Genomic DNA, 23609 nt, shown 5'->3' with positions numbered 1-23609 from the left:
GAAATCAGGTTCATATAAATGTCAGGATAGGTGATTTCTGGCCACATATCAATGTTCATAGACCACTTGTTGATTGGTAGCTTGTATGGATCCATGTCCAGTCCAGTTGTCTTTAATTTCATGTTATATTCCACATTTTTCCAAGTCTCGCTGTAGTTACTGCTGTACTCCACCATGTTGAGCCGGTTTGTTTTTGCCACTCAGTCTAACTTAGAGGGGCGTGGCCCAGGGGGGAAGTGACGTATGTGCATTCCCTCTATTGGTGGTCTCTACGCCGTGGCTCCTTTGATCCAAACCCTTCTAAAATGGCGGACAGTACCTCAGTGAAGTTCAGGGCCGCGTTCACGGTGAAAAATAGAAAACCTTCTTATGGCAAAAGCTCCAGACGGCGAAACAGATTTGTCCTCTCCTTATGCAGGGAAACAGTGGCAGAACCCAACCAGTGTCGCACCAGTCTCTCCTCCCGTGGTCCAGGTAAGAAAGGTGAATGGCTGCTCGAACCTGTAGCTTTGGAACGCCATGCTGAGCTAACAAGGCTAACCGCTAAGAAAGCTACTGTCCGTTGGGCTGATGGCACAGCACCGCTCCAGTAACACTAGAAGTCTGCTCCGTAGACAGCGACGGATAGACGGGCTCACGCCCTCCTCCGTGTGGTTAGTACACTTAAAACATGAAAACATGGACTTCTAACTTCTGAATTCATTCGTTCCTTCCCCTCCATCTCTCTCTTCCTCCTTCCTCTCTGGCCGTTTCCACCACCTCTTCACCCATGAGCACCCCCTGCTGGTGACATCACTACACAACTCAAGTACAAGTTTAACAATAAAACTGTACTTTCTTTTAACTGTTAACAGAAACATTTTCTTTTATGTCACATACACCAAAACCATGAGGGGTGTACTGACAGGTTGACAGGTGCCAGAAGTGTGATGGGAAGATGGAGGGAATACTTTGAAGAGCTACTGAATGAGGAACATGAAGAAGAAGAAAAAGTAGAAGAGGGGTCGGTTTTGGACCAGGAAGTAGCAAAGATTAATAGGGCTGAAGTAAGGAGGGCGTTGAAGAGGGTGAAGAGTGGAAAGGCAGTTGGTCCTGATGATGTACCTGTGGAGGGATGGAAGTGTCAAGGAGAGGTGGTACAGTTTTTGACGAGATGATTCAACAAGATTTTAGAGAGCGAGAGGATGCCTGAGGAATGGAGAAGTGTGCTGGTGCCCATCTTTAAGAACAAGGGAGATGTGCAGAGTTATGGAATAAAGTTGATTAATCATATGTTAAAGCTATGGGAAAAAGTAGTGGAAACGAGGCTAAGGATGGAAGTAATCATTTATGAACAGCAGTTTGGTTTCATGCAGAGAAAGAGTACAACAGATGCAGTATTTGCATTGAGGATGCTGATAGAGAAGTACAGAGAAGGTCAGAGGGAGTTGCATCGTGTCTTCGTAAATCTAGAGAAAGCCTATGGCAGGATGCCCAGAGAGGAGCTGTGATTTTATATAGGGAGTCTGGAGTGGTAGAGAAGTATGTTAGAGTAGTACAGGACATGTACCATATCTGTAAGACAGTGGTGAGATGCGCTGTAGGTGTGACAGAGGAGTTCAAGGTGGAGGTTGTAGTGCATCAGGGGTCAGCTCTGAGCCCCTTCTTGCTTTCTATGGTGATAGACTGACAGGCGAGGTTAGACAGGATTCTCCATGGACTATGATGTTTGCAGATGACTCTGTGATCTGTGGTGAGAGCAGGGAGCAGGTGGAGGAAAGCATAGAGAGATGGAGGTTTGTTCTGGAAAGGAGAGGAATGAAGACCAGTCACAGCAAGACAGGATACGTGTGTGAACGAGAGGCAACAAAGTGGAACAGTGAAATTACAGGGAGCAGAGATAAAGAAGGTGGAGGATTTTAGGTACTTAGGCTCAACAATCCAGAGCAACAGTGAGTGAGAAAAAGAGGTGAAGAAGTGTGTGCAAGCAGGTTGGAATGGGTGGAAAAAAGTGTCAGGTGTGTTGTGTGATGAAAGACTGTCAGCAAGAATGAAAGGAAAGGTGTAGAAGACAACAGTAAGAGCAGCCATGTTGTATGACTTAGAGACAATGGCACTGAGGAAAAGACAGGAGGCAGAGCTGGAGGGAGCAGAGGTTAAGATGTTGAGGTTCTCTTTGGGAGTGACCAGGATGGATCGGTTCAGGAATGAGTCCATCAGAGGAACAGCACGTTACATGTTTTGGAGAAAAAGTCAGAGAGGCCAGACTGAGATGGTTTGGACATGTACAGAGGAGGGATAATGAATATATTGGTAGAAGGATCCTGAGGTTGGAACTGCCAGGCAGGAGGTCTAGAGGAAGACCCAAGACCTGATTTATGGATGTACTGAAAGAGGACATGAAAGTTGTTGATGTGAGAGAAGAGGATGCAGAGGATGGGGTTAAATGGAGGAAGGGAACAGCCGAAAAGGAAAAGAAGAAGAAGTTTAAATAGTTTATATTCTGTTACCTTAGAAATGGTGTCTGCTGACATCAACACATGACCAGCTCAAAACAAACGACAATGCAACCTTATGATGTTGTAAAGGTTTAAATGTTGAGTGTGTGCTACAAAAGTCTAAATTATTTGTTTTACTTATTCACCTCTCTGGAAAAACATAAAAAAAAGTGGAGGAAGTCTGTTTGGAGCTGCTGTAGAAACATGGTCACAGACACCAGATTCCCTCTGAAGATATAAAGGATTCAGCAGGGTTCAGTGTTAATGTTTTTATTTCACTTTCCAGGTCCTTTGGATTTGCCAAAAGCAAATTTTCACCTGCTTCTAAAAAATAGTTTATTTTTTAGCAGCTATTTATCAACACCAAAGGCCATAGTAACCTGCTTCTGTAATTCATAACTGAGATGAGATGGGGAGATGACAGCTCACTCCTCATCTATTTTCATTATCAATTCCAGAAAATACAATCTGTCTAGTTCTTTTGCACCACTTTACTCGTCCAACATAGCATTTTGTCCCAGGCTGGTTTTACTGTTGAGCTGTTAACGGCTCATTGTGAGGCAAAGAAACACACTGATTTTCGATTCTGGGTGAGTATATGATAATGAAAACATCATTATAAATATTATATGACATTTCTGCAATCAAATGCTAATCCTAAATCTCCTTAAGTCTTGCACCCTGGACATGAATGTTGAATAATGTTGTGTGTGTGTGTATGTATGTGTCAATTTTTTTAGCAGTAATTTTCATGTATATAGAAAGATGAAGTCCTCCCTTCCAGTTGTGCCTCATGTTACCAAACTGCCCAAAAAAATTTTGCATCTAAAGTCACTGGTGAGAGACAACTAAGGTTTTGAGCCTAAATCTGAATAAAAGATAATTTTACAAGTCAAGAAAGTTGCTGTTTGTGGTAGAACTGCTTTAGTATCAGACTGAAAATATGTAAATATAAAGCCTAAATCAGCGTAATTGTCTCTCCACGATCTTTTCACTTGCTGAGGATGTTTCTGCAGCTTCAACATGACCAGACTGTAAAGATTTTCACCTCTGAAAAGTTTTTCGATCTCACGCTCAAAGATTGAGGTAAAATATGCCACAGTGATGGTCGTTTTGGTGTTGGTGATGTGTATCATGTGCGCTGAGAGATTGAATCCATTGAACTGATCCATTGCTCTTTACTACAGACAGATAGATAGATAGATAGATAGATAGATAGATAGATAGATAGATAGATAGATAGATAGATAGATAGATAGATAGATAGATAGATAGATAGATAGATAGATAAAAAACTGAACAAGACTCCGACAAGTACAAAAATGTAACCTTTACTTATTTACAGATTGTACAGAGGTACTGAGTGACAAGGTAGTATTTACAACACAACTATTAGCTTAGAAACCCCTGAACTCATACACAAGTGAGAAACACAGCAAGGAGACCCAAAGGACCACACACCAACACACACACCTTCCACTTGGACTTCAGACCCCAGGCCACGGTGACATCACAGACCAGGAGCCCAGGACAGGGTGAAAACAGGTCTGGGGCTCCAGATGGGCGAGGTGTGTCTGTCCAGGTTCCAGCGTTAGGGGAAGGGGTATGTGGGGATGTGAAGCTCCAAGGGTCAACTCAGGGAGAGAACTCAGGTTTTGCAGCAAAATAGGTAACCACCAGAAACACGAGCACGTCATGCAATTTAAAAAAAAAAAAAGAAAGAAAGAAAATAAAGGACAAAAAAAACTGTTGTAAAAATCTCTGTGATGGCGGTGACATACAAAACCCATTCTAGTTGCTCTCGTTACCACAACAGTACAGACGCAAAACATGTGTGCGTTTGTGTGTAGCTGTATTTATGGTATGAGTAAGAGCAGGGTCAAATGTGGCGTGTGGGACAGAGGGAAGAAAGTGCACACACAAACACACACATACACACCACAAACAAGCTCTAAATATCATCCTCTGTCTTATATAAATGCCTGCACGGTGTAAAACTCTCACACTCACTCACACTCTGAGGTGAAACAGCACAGACTTGTAGTGAAAGAGAACAATGTGGGTGGGAGGGGGCTTTGCAACCACACAGGTTGATCTATCATTATTCATTGAGTGTGACTGAGATGAGAGACCCAGCACTACATGAAGCTAGTTAACCAGTTAGCTGAGGAGCAGGTGAGTTTGGTTAGTTAACTAGTTTCTGTGAAGCCAGCAGTGAGGACTGTACAGTGAGGTCCCAACCAACAACACACCATAGAAAAAAAAAAAAAAAAAAAAATCAGTTTCACACAAGAATCTAAAACATGCCAGTCTTTTTTTTTTTTTTAAGAAGCAGAATAAAAGCCACGTCGTTATTGAAATGAATTACACTTAATACCATTCAAATCAAACAAAGAAAATCATTTTCTAACATTTAAAACAAAGATTTTCTCTGTACATAAGTATAATATTGCAACCTGATATTGTGCATATAACTCATACACCAAACCTGTTACCAAAGAGGGGCAGCATTTACCTTTCAAAGGTGCTTTTTTTGTCTTGCATCTTTGCAGCCAATATATCTATATACTGATTATCTGTGTGTATGTGAGAAAGAGAGAAAAGAGAGAGAAAAGAGAGCGTAGAAAGAAAGCGGATAGAGACAGACACTCAGCTAATGGGACATCAAGTCCTTTTTCCATCAAAATCCTTGTGCTCAAAAATCAATGCCCTTACTCAGTAGATTATGGATTTCTACAACACTCATACACACATTGCCAGCTCGTTGACTGAGTGTATGTGTATGCCTCTGTAACAAGTCACTTTGCAAACTATCCGCTCTCTTCACCATGTGACTCGTGTACTGAGCGCCGTGTTCTCGCCAACAGAAGCACCAGCTCTCCTGACACCCGTCCAGGAGGATTCATTTGATGAGTAAATCTGCAACAGTGATGCACTCACCCTCCCTTTTAAATCACCGCTCGACCATTAGAAACAGTAAAACAGGCCTTGAATTCTTTTGTAGAAAACTAATCATAAAAAAATAAATAATAATAATAAAAAAACAAAACAAAACGCTGCATCCTATGAGAGCCGGTGCTGAATTTGATGAATTCTTACCACTACTAATATTAAGTGACTTCCCACAATATGTACTTCTGGAGAGTTTTCAAACACCACGACTGAACTTTAATCATCTGATATTCAATCTATTCTATATTAGAAGAAGGAAAGGGACAAGGAGCAAAAGCAATAATTAGGAGAATAAACAAAAAACAAGCTGGTGAAGGAAGGAAGGAGGGAAGGCTAGAAGGAAGATTAAGCACAGTTAAATCTCAAAAAGAAGAAAGATTAAGAGTTGGTGTTGTGTATATGATGCTGTACCCATTATCTAACACTGTAAAACTTCTGACCTCACAATGGAAACTGACAGCTGTGCCCTATAACCTAATGTCAAAGAGAAATAAGAGAAAAGAAACACATCTACCCAGCGAATGATTCAGAATATTCATATTTTTCAGTATAAAAGTGTTTTTGGTCAAACGTCTGTGTTAGGTGGCAGGGTATAAAATCTACAAAGTGCACAAAGAGAAGCTAACTCGTAGCCTCAACACACACACACACACACACCCTAAACTACTATCCTACACTAATGCGTATGTGCATGTGTGTGTGCGTGTGCATATGTGTGGAGCATGTGTGTGCATATATGACCCTGTAAAGGAGTTTAACTGTAACACAGGGCAGTAGGAAGCATGCAATATGACCTGAAGGCTAGCTAAGAGAGGAAGCAAGGATGCTATACTGGATGTTTAGGTGTATGCTGTGTCTCATCTCGTATACTTCTGTTAGTACACTTCCATGTAGTACACTGTGTACACATGTTTACTTGTGCATTGTGTGTATTTTGACAGGATAATGCAGCCTCATATCGAACACAGCAGCTGTGCCCTTATAAGAAAATGACAACTGCAGCAATCTTCTTCTTTTTAGTGGCAATTTGTAACCAAGTGGAGCATTATCGCTTGCATTTGACTATAATTGACATCTGCCAAAATGTCTCCAGGCTCAGCTAGCAATGCTAATGATAACTATACTGTTATTTTCACAAATTTGTTGGTCCTGCTGTCACTGTATGATCCTTAGCAGATACCTGATTTGTTCTACATGGGCAAGAACATGGCTACAGTATTTACTCTCACTTTTGCTATTATTGTTTATTTTTTTATGCATCTGACAATTTTTCACTTAAAGCTACAGCTGTTTTTACTGTCACTGTAGAATCAGTCCTTTCAGCCTATTGTAATTCAAGTGGTCTGCATCTATTCCTTCCTTGTATTTTTAGGTTTTAGAAACTCTACTTTGTGTCACTGTTTTTTGTCTAATCACAGTCATTTTCTGGTAGTCCGTGTGACTGAATACATGAACGACAACTGTAATTACTAATCAATGCTCAGATTCTGTCAGACTCAAACTGGATGTGACTCTACTGTTGCTACATGTCTCCATGTGGATGCTTCACTTCACCGCTCCATAACAGCATGAAACAGCATCAGATCATCTGTATTTATATTTAGACTTTTGATTTGGACTAAGTTGAGAGAGCTGCAGAGGGAAGGTGTGCAAATTCTGGTGTTTTTTCCCCTGTGATTTCACTCAGCTAACACTGGCTAGTAAACTAGCCGTCTTACCAGTCAAATGAGCCAGTTTCTGTGATTATAATAAAATAACATTGTTACTGGGTTTACTAATTTTGAATTACAAGACTCAGATAATGTCTTATTAACCAGTACAATTTTTCTGTTGGGACTTTCTGATAAAATTAAAGATTATCTAAATAAAGTAGGATGATCTTTATAACAACTAACAACTGGCAAAAGGCTCTTAGTTCACTTAGTTTGTATATTGTCCATTCTCTAAAAACTGAAAAACTATATTTATCTGCTGGATGTTATGAGTGAGTAACATTATTTTACTTAAATCCAAGTTATAAATTGCTTGTAAATCTTCGTGACACGAGGTTGCAGCATGTCACACATGCATAGAACAAATCAAGTTTCCGGTGCAGATCAGGAAGTGACAGGTCCTTCCTTTTCTGCTGAGTAGCCAAGATGGCGGCCGCTGAGGGTGACAAGTATCCAATGCTCCACACTCAACTTTTTGGCTGTTATAAATACACCATCTGGGTACTTACAAAGCACTGCATTTTGCCAAGTGAACACACTAATACACAAAAAAATAGCAAGTGTAAGTACGGAAGTAAGTGAATTGAGACACAGCGCCGGAAACACTTGAACACACACTCTCATCCTGAGAGGCTTTAACTGGCGGCCATGTTTGGTCCACTTTTTGGAATGTTCAATTGGCTGACATCAATAACACAATAACAAACAGTCTAGATTCTTTTTTTTTTTTTAATACATCCCTAAAAACAGACGCAGTGCATGTGTGTGTGTTCAAGTGTTTGTTCATGTGCAGACAGGTGCTGATTGGTTTCTCAGACCTGTGTCCGGACCAGCTGCCCGCTGCCCAGTCTATTCTGTTTCATAAATAGTAATTTCCATTCAAGTCAAGGATTACTCTAGTGTTTCATACTACTCTTGAAGCCATGCTGGCAGTGCAGTTTGGAGGCTCAGACAACATACGGGTTGACTGTAGTGCAACAGGAGAATCCTGGAGAGGGGGTGGTTATGTTTCGGTGAAATGTGTGTGTCTGTGTGTTATCTCAGTAACAAAGGGTGTCCCCTTCGTCTCCAAGAGGCTGGTGAGAGGGCGGGACAGGTCGGCTCGTCTTCCAAACGCTGTGCCATCACTGTATCTTCATGTGCCAGTGTGACTCCATGTACAGTGTCCCTGTTATTCCATGAGGAATTTGATCTGTTTTGTCAGATGCATTGTCAGTTTGTGCCTCTTTGGCCACAGCTCGAGGCGAGTACACACAGCGACACTAACACACACTCTTATCTTATTGTGCCTCCAGGTGTCCCTGTGGATCCAACCCTGCCCCTTACAGGGTGTGATAAAGAAACAATGATTTATTTACTCTGCATCACCATTAACCTTTTAGTCTGGAGCAGACCTTCCCGTCGCTCACCTGTGTTTGTGTGTCTGTGCGTGTTTGTGTGGATGTGCTTAATAAAATCAGAGCTGCCTGGTCCGGTCACACACACTCCTTTCTTGCATGCGTGTGCGTGTGTCAGAGAGCGAGTGTGTGTGTGACTCTCAGACGTCAGACTCGATGCTAGGCATGCGGCGATACAGCCGAGGCCGGTTGCCACCGGCGCTTGACGCCCGCGGCGCTGTCACATAGCTCATTGGCTGAGAGGCAGCAGGTGGAACCATGTACGCCACCACAGGGGGCTCCTGTTGAGGGTAGAACACCTGTTGGTCAACATGGCCGCCGTGCTGGTTCATGTGATGGCTGCCGTGGTTACCGAGGGTGAGTGACACGGGCATCCGCTGCTTATAAAGCTCCTGGCCAGAGCTTCTTTGCGGCATGCGTGTGGCAGCCTGGGAGGCGGGGTCTCGTTGTGTCGTGCCGGGGGCTGACTGGAGGAACGGGTTGTGAGACGGCCGGTCGGGGAAGAGGCTCTTTGAGCGTCGGGGGAGAGGCATCGGAGCATCCAGACTGAGGTGGTGGGAGGGGGACGGGGAGGGAGGGCTGCGGTTGCTGAATGGACGATCAGAGCGCATAGTGAGAACATTAGCGTAGGCTCCCTCATCCAGGGTCAGCTCCCGATCCCTATCTCTGTCAGGCAGACTCAGCCCCCGCAGGTGAGTGTGTGACTGCGACTGCCGCTCAGGAACACCATCCGGAAGCACGTTCTCGTAGGAGTGTTGACGACTCAGCTGGAGATGCTGGGCTGAGGAGGAAGTTGGAAGAGGGGACGGGGAGGAAGGGGTGGGCTCAAAGTGGCTGACCAGGCCGTCGCCTTCGCCCACCATGCCCAGCTCGCTCTGTGGAAGGTAGTGTGTAAACATGTCCGCACTGTGTGGATGGGTGTGTGTGTGTGAGTAGTGTGAATGCAAATGGTCTTCGCTGATGTCGTACAGGTTTCCCAGGTGAGCGCAGGCGTCACAGCGTGCCTGTGGTGATCGGACAGTGTAAAGGCCAGAGTAACCACTTAGCTTGGCCAGGCAGGAGCGACAGTGACCAGGTCGGATCCCCTGTGCTGTCAGTCCTGCAGCTGAAGCATCGAACGAACCTCCAGCTTTGTCCTTCACACTGAAGAGAGTTAGAGGGAGATAGGGATTAAACCAACAGTACAATACAAAAGGACAAACATGCTAGAAATATGTGAACATTGCAGATGGATATTGCTTGGAAGTAACTAGTTACAATAAAAGTGGGCATTGGGCTTTTGACCAAATGTTTCGAAACTTAGTTTTCACAATTTGACTCTTGCAATGTTGGTATTTCATAGCCAGAAGTAGCCTGTTTGAGATAAGCTATTGCTAATTTCACATTACTGACAACATCAACTACACTGGAAACTAGAAGAAAACATAACGTGCGCACACTTGAAAAACCTCGGCCTGACTTATCAGGGGCACTGCTGCCACCCAGTGGCCTGACTTATCAGTGCATGCTAAAGTTTCAGGACAGATGGACGGACGGATGGATGACCAACTGATGACAATACCCTGAGGCCAGTGTGGCCGAGGGTAAAAACTTAAGTAATTTTATTTACTACTGTATACCGTTAACAAATAGTTATCTTTTAGGCTATACTTTGCAAATGTTAAAACGCACCATTTATCCTAATTAGAAGGCTTGCTGAGAGACCACATAATGCAATACCAAATTAACTGCAACATTAGAAAATTTAGCTAAGTTATACTTCGAGACCTGCTGTTATAAATTAACTAGCAGTAAATTTCATGAAAAATTTGACGGCCTTGTTACTGTAACTTTCATCCCAACTACAGTGGATCTGTCTGTCAGGAAAAAATGCTTTAATAAACAGAAGCCAAATTCAGCAGGTGAATCAGGTGTCAATCACACCTGTCAATCTAATCCCACACAGCAGACATCAGAGACTTATATCAGCCCTAAAATCTCACCAACAGACAACAGTACACTTATTATCTCAGTATTTCAGGAGAGAAGTTGCTGTTTTTTCAACAGGGGTCAATTGGAGTCAGGGTTTATTTTGACCCAAGTGGCCATCAGTGGTTTTACTTTGTGTGATACTTGGACATTGACTTCACTTTCAAGCTGTTATTGTGTCTGCGGATCCAAAGCAATTAAATTTATGAATGGTAGGAGGGGTTACAAGGAACTGTCAACACATTGACAGAGGCTTGTTCATTTGTGCTCTACGTATATGTACTGTTCTTTTATTTCTTTTCTGTGCCTGTCTGCTAATCAAATTAATGTGCTCTAAGCAGCCTGAGTCGGCTGTGTGTATCTGTGTACAGCCGACCACTTTTCAGTGCTTGAAAGTCAGCTTATGCTCATGAACACTTACAGACCAGGCCCCTTACGACCTTATGACAGACCCTCTGTGCTCCCACAACTCCAGCCGAGCACTTAGATCCTCTAACATGTCCCTTTAAAACATTTTAAAAGATTGTGCTTTCCACTCTGCAGAGCCTCAGCATTGAAACTCCCAATAATTCGAAGGTCCCTGGTCTCTAAGGACTTTTTTAAAAAGCACCTGAAAATCCATTTGTTCAGACACACATTTGTGTAGCACAGTGGTAGTCTGTGTTGTAAGTAGTGTCTTAAGTCTGCTCCCCTTTTATGTTTTATCTGTTGGTTTGTTTTTATCTGTTGTTCATCCTTTTTTTTTTTAAAGGTACTAAATAAAAAGGCTTTGCCTGTTTGTGCGGCTATTCAACAATATTTCCTTTTCCAGTAAAAGGGGCTCTAAAATGGTTCAGCTTCACAACGTAGTTAAAAGCATTTGTTGGATAAGTAATCAAATATAATAAGTTACCATGATGAAGAAATTAAAAATGTAATATTACAATTTTAATACCTTCTACCTTGTAATCTCCATTCTATTACAGATTAAAAGCAATGTTCCCAACACTGGTGATAAGGTGTGATGAGTGTCTATATGGTACCTGCTGTGTGTGTAGGTGCTGTATTTTTTGTCCTTCAGTGAGTGCAGGTCAGCCTCGGCGCTGTGGCTGTGGTGCAGCAGACTGGCACTCAGCTGCAGAATGGGTGCGTCTGCCTGGTGGGGGTGCGTGTGAGAGTATGTGCTTTCAGGTGGAAACAGGTCAGGGGGGTAACTGTGGTCGTCACCTCCCCCCTGACTCTCTCGCTGGTACGGGGGAGCGGACTGGAGACTGGCTTGGTCTGAGTCAATGGAGTAGATCTTGGATCCTCCACCTCCCCCTCCTCCACCTCTTTTCCTCAGTTGATTGATAGGCTTGAATCCACCCCTTGCTGCCATGGAGTCAGAATCTTTATGTGATGGCGGCCGGCTAGAGCACTCAGAGATGTCAGAGTGCGGTGGCTCTTCAGGGAGGTAGCGCTGGCTCTTCATTGGCGGAGGTCCGGAGCCAGATGCCGAGGTGGGGCTGGGGCCAGGCCCAGGAGATACGACTGTGGGCTGGGTCTTGAGTGTCTCAACACTTTTCTTCCACAGAGCTCTCGGTTTTGATGCTTGGCAGGCAGGCCCGGCGAGGCGGGTCTTGCCGTTGTCATTGGTGATGGACAGTTGGGGCTTGTTGGGGCTGGTCTGGTGAGCAGGGCCTTTTTGTTGCCCAGGAAATGGTGCAGCATTGTTAAGGAGGTTTTTGTGTCGCCCGGACAATGACAGGAAACCCTGCGGACCAGCGGCGTTGCTATAGAGACCAGGACCCTTCGGAGGCAGGCTATGGAGTGAGTTACCTAGGAGACAAGGAGAGATGCACCTCAGACCGCAGATAAAATAGATAGATGTTTGGATGGATGCTGAGCCAGTTAACTGACACATTATCCATTGTTGTGTATGCCATGTAATGTATTTCTAATCATGAAGTGAGCTTATACATAACAGTCAATCGGATTATGGTGTGAAGTCCACATGAAGGTGAAGTGAGTCACCTTTGTTATGCTGATGTGGAATGTACAGAGGAGGTAGAGTAACCTCTGGATGCCTTTGGCATGTTTATCCTCACTTTGAACAACCAGTGTTGGGGAGAAATGAGTTTCAGTATAATCAACGTACAAAATAAATGTAATGTGTCACAGTCACCACGAAAAATATGGAATTATTTTAGTTCCTAATTAAAATGTTGGTGATTACACAAAAGGGGTGAAAAGCTGAAGAATGTAGAATTTACCATTGATTATGTCACTTTGCATCTCTTTACCCACTACCATCAAGGGCAGGATGACTTCCTGGGAGCTGATCTGCATCTACATAGACTCCACTTCTTTTTCAATATGCGCTCACATTTTGAGTGAAGTTTTTGACTGGTTCACTGCTTTGATTTTGCTACACCTTTCATCTGGCAATCAGATCAATATGCTCTTAGCAATCTAAGCCAGGACTGCTTGTGGCCACATCGAGGCAAGTGGACATGAACATGGAACATGTTGTACATACTAGATAGAGGTTTTAGTATGTTGTGGTTTAAAAGAGTTCTCTCTATTCTGCCTGGTGTAAAATGGTCTGTAGGACTATTCATTTTTATATGGTAGCCAATTTCTACCAGTGGGAAGAAAAAAAATGGATATTTAATAATGTTTATTAGTCATTTAGTACTATTTAGTCTTTATTAATATAAGAGCGTATATCAATATTTTATTTTATGTTATTATTTTGACTCACAGGGTCTTCTTTTTTCATCGCTACCATTAAAAAGGTAACAAAAGGTAACGTTAAAGTAAATCACACAGTTTCAATAGGGTAACTAGTTGTCTGTTCCCTATTGTAGTTCCAAAGTAACTTTCTCAACACTGTACAGGATGTGAATTCTGATCTAAATTCTACTCTGAGTATAGATTTTATGGTGAACTTTGTATGTTAGTGTTGCATTACCTTTCCCTGACACCATATCTAGGATGGTCGGCTGCAAGAGGACTGTGTTGCGCTTGGGAGAAGACAAAGCAATGGACTTGGCAGACTTGAGCAAGTGCAGCATGTTTGCTTGAGGGCTGAAGTCCAGCTCAGGAGCCTTCTTCTTCATATCAATATGAACACCGTGGATACAGCTCCATATACCCTGGAGAGGAGAGGAGAGGAGAGGAGAGGAGAGGAGAGGAGAGGAGAGGAGAGGAGAGGAGAGGAGAGGAGAGGAGAGGAGAGGAGAGGAGAGGAGAGGAGAGGAGAGGAGAGGAGATAATACAACACTTAATTCGCCAACCCAGTGACTTCATAAAAAAAAAGTTCAAACACGCAGAGGGCTCATTTCCTTGCAAAGGAAATTAGCAGAGACCTGTGCATCCTTCTCTCTGGTGCGTTTACTGCAAACCTTAACCTCATTTTGTTTTGTAATGTGGCTGAAAGAGATAATCGCCACTCTTTTAGATGAACTGCTTTTAGAGGCGCCTTGAAAATTAAATTTAGGTGATGATGTCACTAGAGGGGGCCCTGAGTGCAAGGAGATGTTCTTCATGGAGCCACTTAACCTCCAGTATCGTTCATCCAACACACACACAGATGCACACGCACACCCACAGACACACACCGCAGTCTTTTTGTAAAACACTTAATGTGTGAAATGCTGCTCGTCTGGAATAAAAGCCCTGCCTAACACAGAGACATGACATATGAATAATGGAGGAGTGGTCTGTCTGGTTGTGCCCATTTGTGTTTTGTGTGTCTGTATATTTGGGCTTAAGTCTATGTGTTTTTGTACAAACGTCAGCCGTTGTGTGGTCAAGTCCGTCACTCACCTGTCTCCATATGCATACATGGAACCATTTTTAGCTTGTCTGCACTACTTGTGTGTGGGTGAGTAACAAAAGACCTTTGTGTTTCTGTATGTGTCCACATTTTCATCCTCTTAGCAGTTTGATTCTTCTATCCAGCAGTCCATATGTGCAGCAGCAAATTCGGCTCTCCCTCTTTAATCATACTATCCCCCGCTCTCCTCTTTTATCACATGCACACACAAAGATGTCTTTCACATCTTAAAAGAAACAATTGTTATATTATTTATTTTTAACTATAACAGTCCCGTGATGTGAACTGATGTTTCATGCACGCGTCACACTAAACATCCCCTTTGTTTTGCTCTTTTTTACGTTTTCAGAGGAACTGTGAACATCAGCCAATTTAGACATAAAAAGCATCTAAATGTATATTTTTCTTGAGATACAATATTCGGCCACAAGATATTCAATGCAAAGTCACCTGTCTCTAATTCCCTCCGGTAAAGAGGACATGTAACTACCTGTGTTTGGTTGTTGGTCTGTTGATCTATAGCAGAATTCTGCCAAAATTACAGCAACAGTTTTCAGGAAAGTTTGTGGAGGAGTAGGGCGTCATTCAATAACACATCCATTACATTTTGAAGCAGATCCATAAAACAGGCAAAGATAGGTGGCCTTGGTGGAGGTACTCCACACACTCTACAGGATGCCATTCTAGGTTACTGTGTGGTGATTGAATGGATGTTGTGACAGCTGAAAAATGTGTCACCAACAACAATTTCCTGAGTCTTTTTTCTTTGGTTATTTTCCTGCTTTAGTGCCCAAATACTTTGAAACAATTTTCAAACAAAGACATTTCAAAGTTTGCTTATTGTCACTTAGCTTTCTCTTGCTCTTATTGTCTTTTAGATTAGTCAGTCAGGTTTTGTTTTTTTTGTTTTTTTAACCGTTTTACAGCAGCTGTTCATGTTTTCAGCGGTCAACAACAGCACTATCTTCAAACTTTGTAGGTATGTTTTCCATCAACTGCTTTGAAGTGAATAATCTGGGCTGATCATTGTCATATTAGAGTGGATGTAGAAGGTATGTTATGAACTGAAGAGGATGGAAACCTGAAAGAATAAACAAAACAAGACAAAACTACAAATCTGGTTGTTTCGACCCCCAGTGGGAGAATGGCGAGTACCTTTCAGAATTTTGTTCAACTGTGCAAATTGTAATTATTCTTTTATCACATCTAGTAATGGCCATGTTAGACAAATATAACATAGGGTATCAATGCCCCTGTATAATGTTACCGTAAGTTACATGTCAGTTATGGTCTACATACATACTTTGGATATAAGAAGATATGAGTTATAAAGATTGATTTCCTTTTCTATCTGTCTGACAAAAAAAGAAAAGGAAATCTTTATATTTTCAGTAGACAGTATGAACCTGATCGGACTATTATGTACATAAATTAAAAAATGAATGATATTAATGTACACTGTCCGGCCAAAAGTCATACAAACAAAATTTCATTGGATCATCTCTATGCATTTGCTGTGACATCATTTATACCATACAATACTCAATGGGGTGCAGCTCTGGACTCTATGGTGACCAATCCATGTGTAGAAATGATGTCTCATGTTCCTGAACCACTCTGTCACATTCAGATCCTGATTAGTCCTGGTGCTGTCATCTTGAAATATGTCTGTCAGTATATTCAGGTTCTGCTGACCTCATTTTTCAGACATAACATTGTCATATCAGTCCCTGGACTTTTTCTTGTTTTGTGTGTTTCCTGTTTTATTTTGTTAGTTTCCCTCATGTGTCTTGTCTGGTGTCTTTACTTCCTCTTTGTGTTCACCTTTGCCGTGATTACCTGCCTCCTCCCTGATTGTCTCCACCTGTGTCCAATTGTCTTCCCGCCCTCTTGTGTATTTAAACCCTGTGTTTCCCCCTGTTCGTTGCCAGTTCGTTTTCAACCCTCGGTGTGATAACTTACCAGCGTTTTTTGATCCTGCCTGCCTGTTGTGACCTGTTTTGCCCATCGACCGCCGACTCTGCCTGTTCCTCGTCTGCCTGCTTGTCTGTCTTCGACCTGGTTTGTCCATCACACCTGAGATTACGCCTGACCCCTGTCTGTTCCTCCGCCCTGGTGCCTTTTCCTGGTTTGACCCCTGCCTGGACTACTGGTACGTGAGCCTGCCTGCCCCTATGTACGTTTGCCTGTCTGATAGTCTGCCCGTGTATGACCTGGTCTGTCCACTGATTCTCCTGTGCTCTCTCCTAGTCGGGTTCCCCTCGTGTGCTCCCGACCTGGGCCGTAACGAGGTTCACCTTAGATCCGAAGCCGAGACGATTCCCCATCTCAGTCCAGCTGAAGATACATTCATTACCATTCTGTGTGAACTTGTTACTCTGATTATTTCTAATAAATCCACTTTAATTGTACTCCTGTCTGAGGGTCTTGCATCTGGGTCCAGCACTCGTACAATCTGTCCTAACAGTACGAACTGGCCAGATATGGACCCAGCAGACCTTGACCAGGTCCGGGAGGCTATCCGGTTACAGGGGCAGCGTTTAGGGGGGCACGAGCAGGTTTTACACAGTCTCCTCGACAAGATGAACCAGCTCTCCGCCCAGCTCGCCCAGTCCTCCCTAACACAGACTGCGGTACCGGTTCAGTCTGTTGAGTCTGTGCCTCCTGCTTCGTCTGCCCGAGCCCTGGACGAACCTAATATCCCTCCGCCGAACAAGTACTCAGGTAACCCAGAGACTTGTAGGAATTTTTTCTCTCAGATTCAGTTAATCATAGAGGCTCAGCCACGGCGTTTTTCCAATGACTCTGCTAAAATAGCATACGTGGCTAGTTTATTGGAGGGTCCTCCCCTGAGTTATTTCAATGCCTTGTTGGAAAAGGAATCCCCAGTGGCTCGCTCCTATTCCAGATTATGTGCTGAACTTAAACGTGTGTATGATCACCCCGTTCGAGGACCGCAGGCTGCCTTACAGCTTATGAGACTGAGGCAGGGGGAGCGGTCCATTAGACAGTACGTGTGTGAGTTCCGTTCTCTGGCGGTGGAGTCTGAGTGGAACGAGAAAGCCTTAATAACTGCCTTTCAGTCAGGACTCACTCGATCCATCGGACGCGAGATGGCGCTCCGTCAGGAGCTAAGGACCCTGGATGAGGTCATCGAATCTGCCATCCAGACCTCCGACCAGATGACCTTCTGGAACGCGGAGCCTGCACGGTTCCGTCCGTCGTCCCAGGTGACTGAAGGCAATCCGACGGCAAGTCTACCATTCCCGGTCACGGAGGCAGAAGACGGTCCTAAGGAGGAGACCATGCAGCTGGGTCGCACCCGTCTCTCTGCGGAGGAACATCGGCGCCGTCTTGTGGCAGGGCTCTGCCTCTACTGTGGTCAAGAGGGTCATCGGGTCGCTAACTGCCCCAGTAAGAACAAATCGACCACTGGTGAGGACAGATTAATTAGTCGAACTGTGTGTGTTTCAGATTCTTCCCGTTTGCAACCTATGATTCTTCTCAGTTCTACCTCCCTGTCATTACAGCACCCCGTGTTAATAGACTCCGGTTCAGACGCCAATCTTATGGACATCAGCCTCGCTCTGAAGCTGGGACTCGGTCTGACGCCCCTTGAAAGACCACTGGAGGCTAAAGCTCTAGATGACAGGCTAATTTGCCGTATCACCCAGCGCACCCAACCTGTTACTGTCCGGTTCCCTGACGGTCACTCTGAATCTCTGTCCTTCCATGTGTACCAGTCTGAGGCTCACCCCCTTATTTTAGGCTTCCCCTGGCTCCAGCATCACAACCCCTGTATGGACTGGAGCACAGGGAAGGTCCGGGCATGGGGGGAGGGGTGCGCCTCTTGTCTAGTGGGAGGTATTCAGTCTGAGCCAGTAGCCCAGGTTCCCCACACCACGGTGGCCTCTGTCCAGTCCTTTAAGGTGGATGAGGCGGATTTCCCGGCCCTCAGTAAAGTTCCAGAACATTATCATGACTTGAAACTGGTGTTTAGTAAGACCCGGGCTACTTCCTTACCCCCACACAGACCCTACGACTGCGCCATAGACCTCCGGCCTGGAACCTGTCCCCCTAGAGGGAGGTTATATTCCCTGTCGGGTCCGGAGACCGTCGCAATGCAAAAGTATATTGATGAGTCACTGGCTGCAGGGTTAATCAGACCATCCTCGTCCCCTGCTGGGGCGGGTTTTTTCTTCGTGGATAAAAAGGATAAGACCCTTAGACCCTGTATTGATTACAGAGGACTTAACGAGATTACTATCCGTAACCGATACCCATTACCTCTGATGTCATCTGCTTTTGAGCTCCTGCATGGAGCCCGGATCTTCACCAAGCTGGACCTCAGAAACGCATATCACCTGGTGAGAATAAGAGAGGGAGACGAGTGGAAGACTGCATTTAACACTGCCAGCGGACACTATGAATACCTGGTAATGCCTTTTGGTTTGACTAATGCTCCCGCTGTCTTTCAGGCCCTAGTGAATGACGTCCTCCGTGATATGCTTAACTTGTTCGTTTTTGTCTATCTGGATGACATTTTGATTTTCTCCCCCGATGAGAGGTCTCACGTTCAGCATGTCCGTCAAGTCCTGAAGAGGCTACTCGAGAACCAACTGTATGTTAAGGCCGAGAAGTGTGAATTCCACCGGTCCTCTGTCTCCTTTCTTGGGTTCATCGTTGGTGAGGGGAGTGTCCAGATGGACCCAGAGAAGGTCAGCGCCGTCAGGGACTGGCCCACACCCACATCTCGTAAAGAGGTACAGAGGTTTCTGGGATTTGCTAACTTTTATCGTAAGTTCATTCGGGGATTTAGCAATGTGGCTGCCCCCTTGCACTGCCTCACCTCTCCGAAGACTGTTTTCAGTTGGAGCCCCGAAGCCGAGGAGGCGTTTGGTCGCCTTAAGGAGGCTTTCACATCAGCACCGATCCTGTCCGTCCCTGATCCGGCCCTGCAGTTTGTGGTGGAGGTGGATGCTTCTGATGTGGGGGTGGGAGCAGTCATCTCACAGAAATCCCAGAAGGACAATAAACTTCACCCCTGTGCCTTCCTGTCACGGAGGCTGTCTCAAGCAGAAAGGAACTACGACATCGGGAACCGAGAGCTGTTGGCTATCAAGGTGGCGCTAGAGGAATGGAGGCACTGGTTGGAGGGCACAGAGGTCCCGTTCCTGGTTTGGACTGACCATAAAAACCTGGAATACCTGCGTTCTGCTAAACGGCTCAACTCCAGGCAGGCCAGGTGGGCTCTTTTTTTCACCCGTTTTAATTTTTCCCTGTCCTATCGGCCGGGCTCTAAGAATGGCAAACCGGACGCCCTGTCCAGAATGTTTTCTGCCACTAACTCTGTCATGGAACCTGAGACTATTTTACCGGAGTCCTGTGTAGTGGGGGCTTTTCAGTGGGCCATTGAGAAGTCTGTTAATGAGGCCCTTAAAGACTGTGACGTCCCGGAGGGGGTACCGCCGGGGCGGCTGTTTGTCCCTGTTTGTCTCCGTCCGCAGGTGATCCAGTGGGCTCACACGTCCAGGATGGCATGCCACCCAGGTGTTAGACGCACGACGTTCATCATTAAACAGCGGTTCTGGTGGTCCGGGATGGATAAAGAGGTGGCGGAATATGTGGCCGCGTGTCCCACCTGTGCATCCTGTAAGCCATCCCACGCAGCTCCTGCTGGTCAGCTACATCCCCTACCAGTTCCTAAGAGGCCGTGGTCGGATATCTCCCTGGACTTCGTGACAGGTCTACCCCCCTCAGACGGTAACACCACTGTACTCACCATTGTGGATAGGTTTTCTAAGATGGTTCATTTTGTCGCCATGCCTAAACTCCCTTCTGCTAAGGAAACGGCTGAGGCCCTGTTACTCAATGTGTGTAGACTACATGGCTTCCCTAAGGATGTGGTGTCTGATAGGGGCCCACAGTTTGTGGCCCGCTTCTGGCGGGCTTTTTGTGCCCTCATAGGGGCATCTGTCAGTCTCTCCTCTGGATATCACCCACAGAGCAATGGTCAAACTGAGAGGGTCAACCAGATCTTGGAGACCGGTCTGCGTGTGCTGGCTTCTCATAACCCGGCCTCCTGGAGCCGTCAGCTGGTTTGGGTTGAGTTCGCACATAACTCGCTACCCTGTGCCTCATCTGGTTTGTCTCCGTTCCATATCGTGTATGGATATCAACCGCCCCTGTTTGCATCTTCGGAGAGAGAGGTCAGTGTTCCCTCTGCCCAGGCCCTCATCAGACGTTGTAGGAGGACCTGGATGCGGGCCAGACAGGCTTTATTAAAGTCGGTCGGCTACTATAAGACCATGGCGGACCGTCGCAGGACCCCGGCGCCGGCCTATCAGCAAGACCAGCGGGTATGGCTATCCACACGTCATCTCCCATTAAGGGTGGAGAACCGCAAGCTGGCGCCCAGGTTTGTTGGCCCATTTCCCATATCTAAGGTTATTAACCCTGTTTCAGTCAGTTTAAGGCTGCCCCGAACCATGAAGATCCATCCCACGTTTCATGTAAGTCAAGTCAAGCCTGCGAGGGAGAGCCGGCTGGTACCCCCCACTCCACCCCCACCGCCGCCTCGGCTCATCGATGGTGACCCGGTGTACTCAGTACGACGTCTCCTAGCGGCCCGCCGCCGTGGAAGAGGATTCCAGTACCTGGTGGATTGGGAGGGGTACGGACCAGAAGAGCGGTCCTGGGTCCCTGCGTCCTTCATCCTGGACCCGGAGCTCATCAGGGATTTCCACCATCGCCACCCTGAGGTTCCTGGGCCGTCTGGAGCCGTCCCTTGAGGGGGGGGTTCTGTCATATCAGTCCCTGGACTTTTTCTTGTTTTGTGTGTTTCCTGTTTTATTTTGTTAGTTTCCCTCATGTGTCTTGTCTGGTGTCTTTACTTCCTCTTTGTGTTCACCTTTGCCCTGATTACCTGCCTCCTCCCTGATTGTCTCCACCTGTGTCCAATTGTCTTCCCGCCCTCTTGTGTATTTAAACCCTGTGTTTCCCCCTGTTCGTTGCCAGTTCGTTTTCAACCCTCGGTGTGATAACTTACCAGCGTTTTTTGATCCTGCCTGCCTGTTGTGACCTGTTTTGCCCATCGACCTCCGACTCTGCCTGTTCCTCGTCTGCCTGCTTGTCTGTCTTCGACCTGGTTTGTCCATCACACCTGAGATTACGCCTGACCCCTGTCTGTTCCTCCGCCCTGGTGCCTTTTCCTGGTTTGACCCCTGCCTGGACTACTGGTACGTGAGCCTGCCTGCCCCTATGTACGTTTGCCTGTCTGATAGTCTGCCCGTGTATGACCTGGTCTGTCCACTGATTCTCCTGTGCTCTCTCCTAGTCGGGTTCCCCTCGTGTGCTCCCGACCTGGGCCGTAACGAGGTTCACCTTAGATCCGAAGCCGAGACGATTCCCCATCTCAGTCCAGCTGAAGATACATTCATTACCATTCTGTGTGAACTTGTTACTCTGATTATTTCTAATAAATCCACTTTAATTGTACTCCTGTCTGAGGGTCTTGCATCTGGGTCCAGCACTCGTACAATCTGTCCTAACAAACATGTTATGAACCTTGACCTGACCAACTGAATCAACCCCAGATCATAACACCACCCCAAAAGGCTTGTACTGTCGGCACTAGGCATGATGGGTAATCACTTCATCCATTTCTCTTCTTACTGCGATGGACCATCACTCTGAAACAGGGTCAATCTGAACTCATCAGACCACATTATGTTTTTCCACTGAAACACAGTCCAAGCTTCATGCTGTATACAAACTGATAGCTGTTTAAGAGATGAGAAGCTAATGACTGAAGTGATTATGTTAAGGCTATTATCTATTTGGTAAATTTTTGCTTAGGCAGTGTATGAAATTGATCCAGTTCTTAATAGGTAATATATGAACATATATTCATGGAAATATATTGTCATATATTACATTAGATTATGGCATATGGTAAAATGTTCACTAAGTTAGAACATTTAACTCACGTGACCGAAGAGGTATTTTCATCTAGAGAACTAACTCTTTTCCAGAAAAGACAGAAGCACCTAAAGTGAGCGTAAAACTTTTTTTGTGAAACTCTGGAACTTTTATTTTTTCATTTCGCTGTTTCCATCAACCTTTTCCAATGTGATCATTCAAATGCACATAAAAATTCACTGATGGAAACATCTCCAACATCTGATTAAAGCAGGCCTTGGGCTACAGAACCTGTAAACCATAAACAGCAGTTCCCAAGCACTTTCCTGTTTTTCCTGCAGTGGAAAATGGTGATAAGATCCTTTTATTTTATCTTACCCTGCTGATAGTAAAGAGTAGACCTGGCCTGCCCGAACAGACCCCGGTGAAGCAGTATCTGAGCCTCCAGTAGAAAAGGTGTTCAGAGATAAAGGTGAGGATGGAGAGGCCCATTGCCGTGGCCAACATATAGAAAACTCCTGCCATGTTGTCCACATCCAGCTGGCTGGACATCACCTCGTTCTTCTCATTGTGGCAGATTCCAGTCAGCCATTGGGCCTCAAGCTCCTCCATCTCACCTGTTGAAAACAAAGAGCAGAAAAGTATGAGCAAGAGGGTAAAGTGGGCAGTAAGAGGGAGGTGACGGAGCAGAGATGTCAAAGAAATGGAAGTGAAAGAGGATGTGATAAAGGAAAGAGAGGAAGAGAGGAGTGTGGTCTGTCTTTAAAAAAATGCGTATCATTACATGACAAAATGGAGAGGAGAAGGAAGGAGAGGAGAGGAGAGGAGAGAGGTGAAGTGGTAAATAGATCGTAATGGAAAGGAGACAGGAGGTGGAGTGAAAAGGGGGTTGTAGCTGGCGAGGGGGGAGAACTGATAGTGATGGAGTGATAAGAAAGGATAGGAGGAATTTTTATCAGACTAAAGCTGTTTGTGTGTCGGAGTGTGTGTGTGTGTGCTCGCTCTTGCGGGTGTTTGCCCTGAATAAAAAAGGGCCGGGTGTGAAGCGATGCGCTTTAGCACTTTGCTTTCTGTCTGGCTCATTCTCTTTCTTCCATTCGCACCATCTCACAGCTTATTATACAGAACAATCTGGAGGAGTAAACATAACAGGACACGGTGGGCACACAAACACACACACACACACACACACACACACATACACACACACACACACACACACATACACACACACATACACACACACACACACACACACACACACACACACACATACACACACACACACACACACACACACACACAGTAATGATGATGAAATGGTGTGTTAAGACTAGCCCCTGATAGCTTTCTGACAGACGGGGGGGAGGAGAGAGGGAGAGGA

The 23609-nt window shown here is 45.2% G+C and overlaps 1 protein-coding gene across 1 annotated transcript in view; it reads right to left on the bottom strand.

Moving 5' to 3' along the window:
• Nucleotides 1–3792: 3792 nt before the first annotated feature.
• The window catches only part of grin2ab (glutamate receptor, ionotropic, N-methyl D-aspartate 2A, b), a 200403-nt gene continuing 180586 nt past the window's right edge, over nucleotides 3793–23609 (bottom strand). The window contains exons 18-21 of the mRNA XM_030142138.1: nucleotides 22604–22842; nucleotides 13439–13622; nucleotides 11529–12303; nucleotides 3793–9681 (exon numbers count right to left, since the gene is read on the bottom strand). Of these exons, the coding sequence (XP_029997998.1) occupies nucleotides 8679–9681; nucleotides 11529–12303; nucleotides 13439–13622; nucleotides 22604–22842 (2201 nt within the window). The 3' untranslated portion in view covers nucleotides 3793–8678. The remainder of the gene's footprint in view (nucleotides 9682–11528; nucleotides 12304–13438; nucleotides 13623–22603; nucleotides 22843–23609) is intronic.

This window comes from Sphaeramia orbicularis, chromosome 1, assembly GCF_902148855.1.
Source record: "Sphaeramia orbicularis chromosome 1, fSphaOr1.1, whole genome shotgun sequence".
In the NCBI taxonomy this organism is placed as follows: domain Eukaryota; kingdom Metazoa; phylum Chordata; class Actinopteri; order Kurtiformes; family Apogonidae; genus Sphaeramia; species Sphaeramia orbicularis.
Note: the sequence above shows the minus strand (reverse complement) of the source record. Positions and strands in the feature narration are given on the sequence as shown.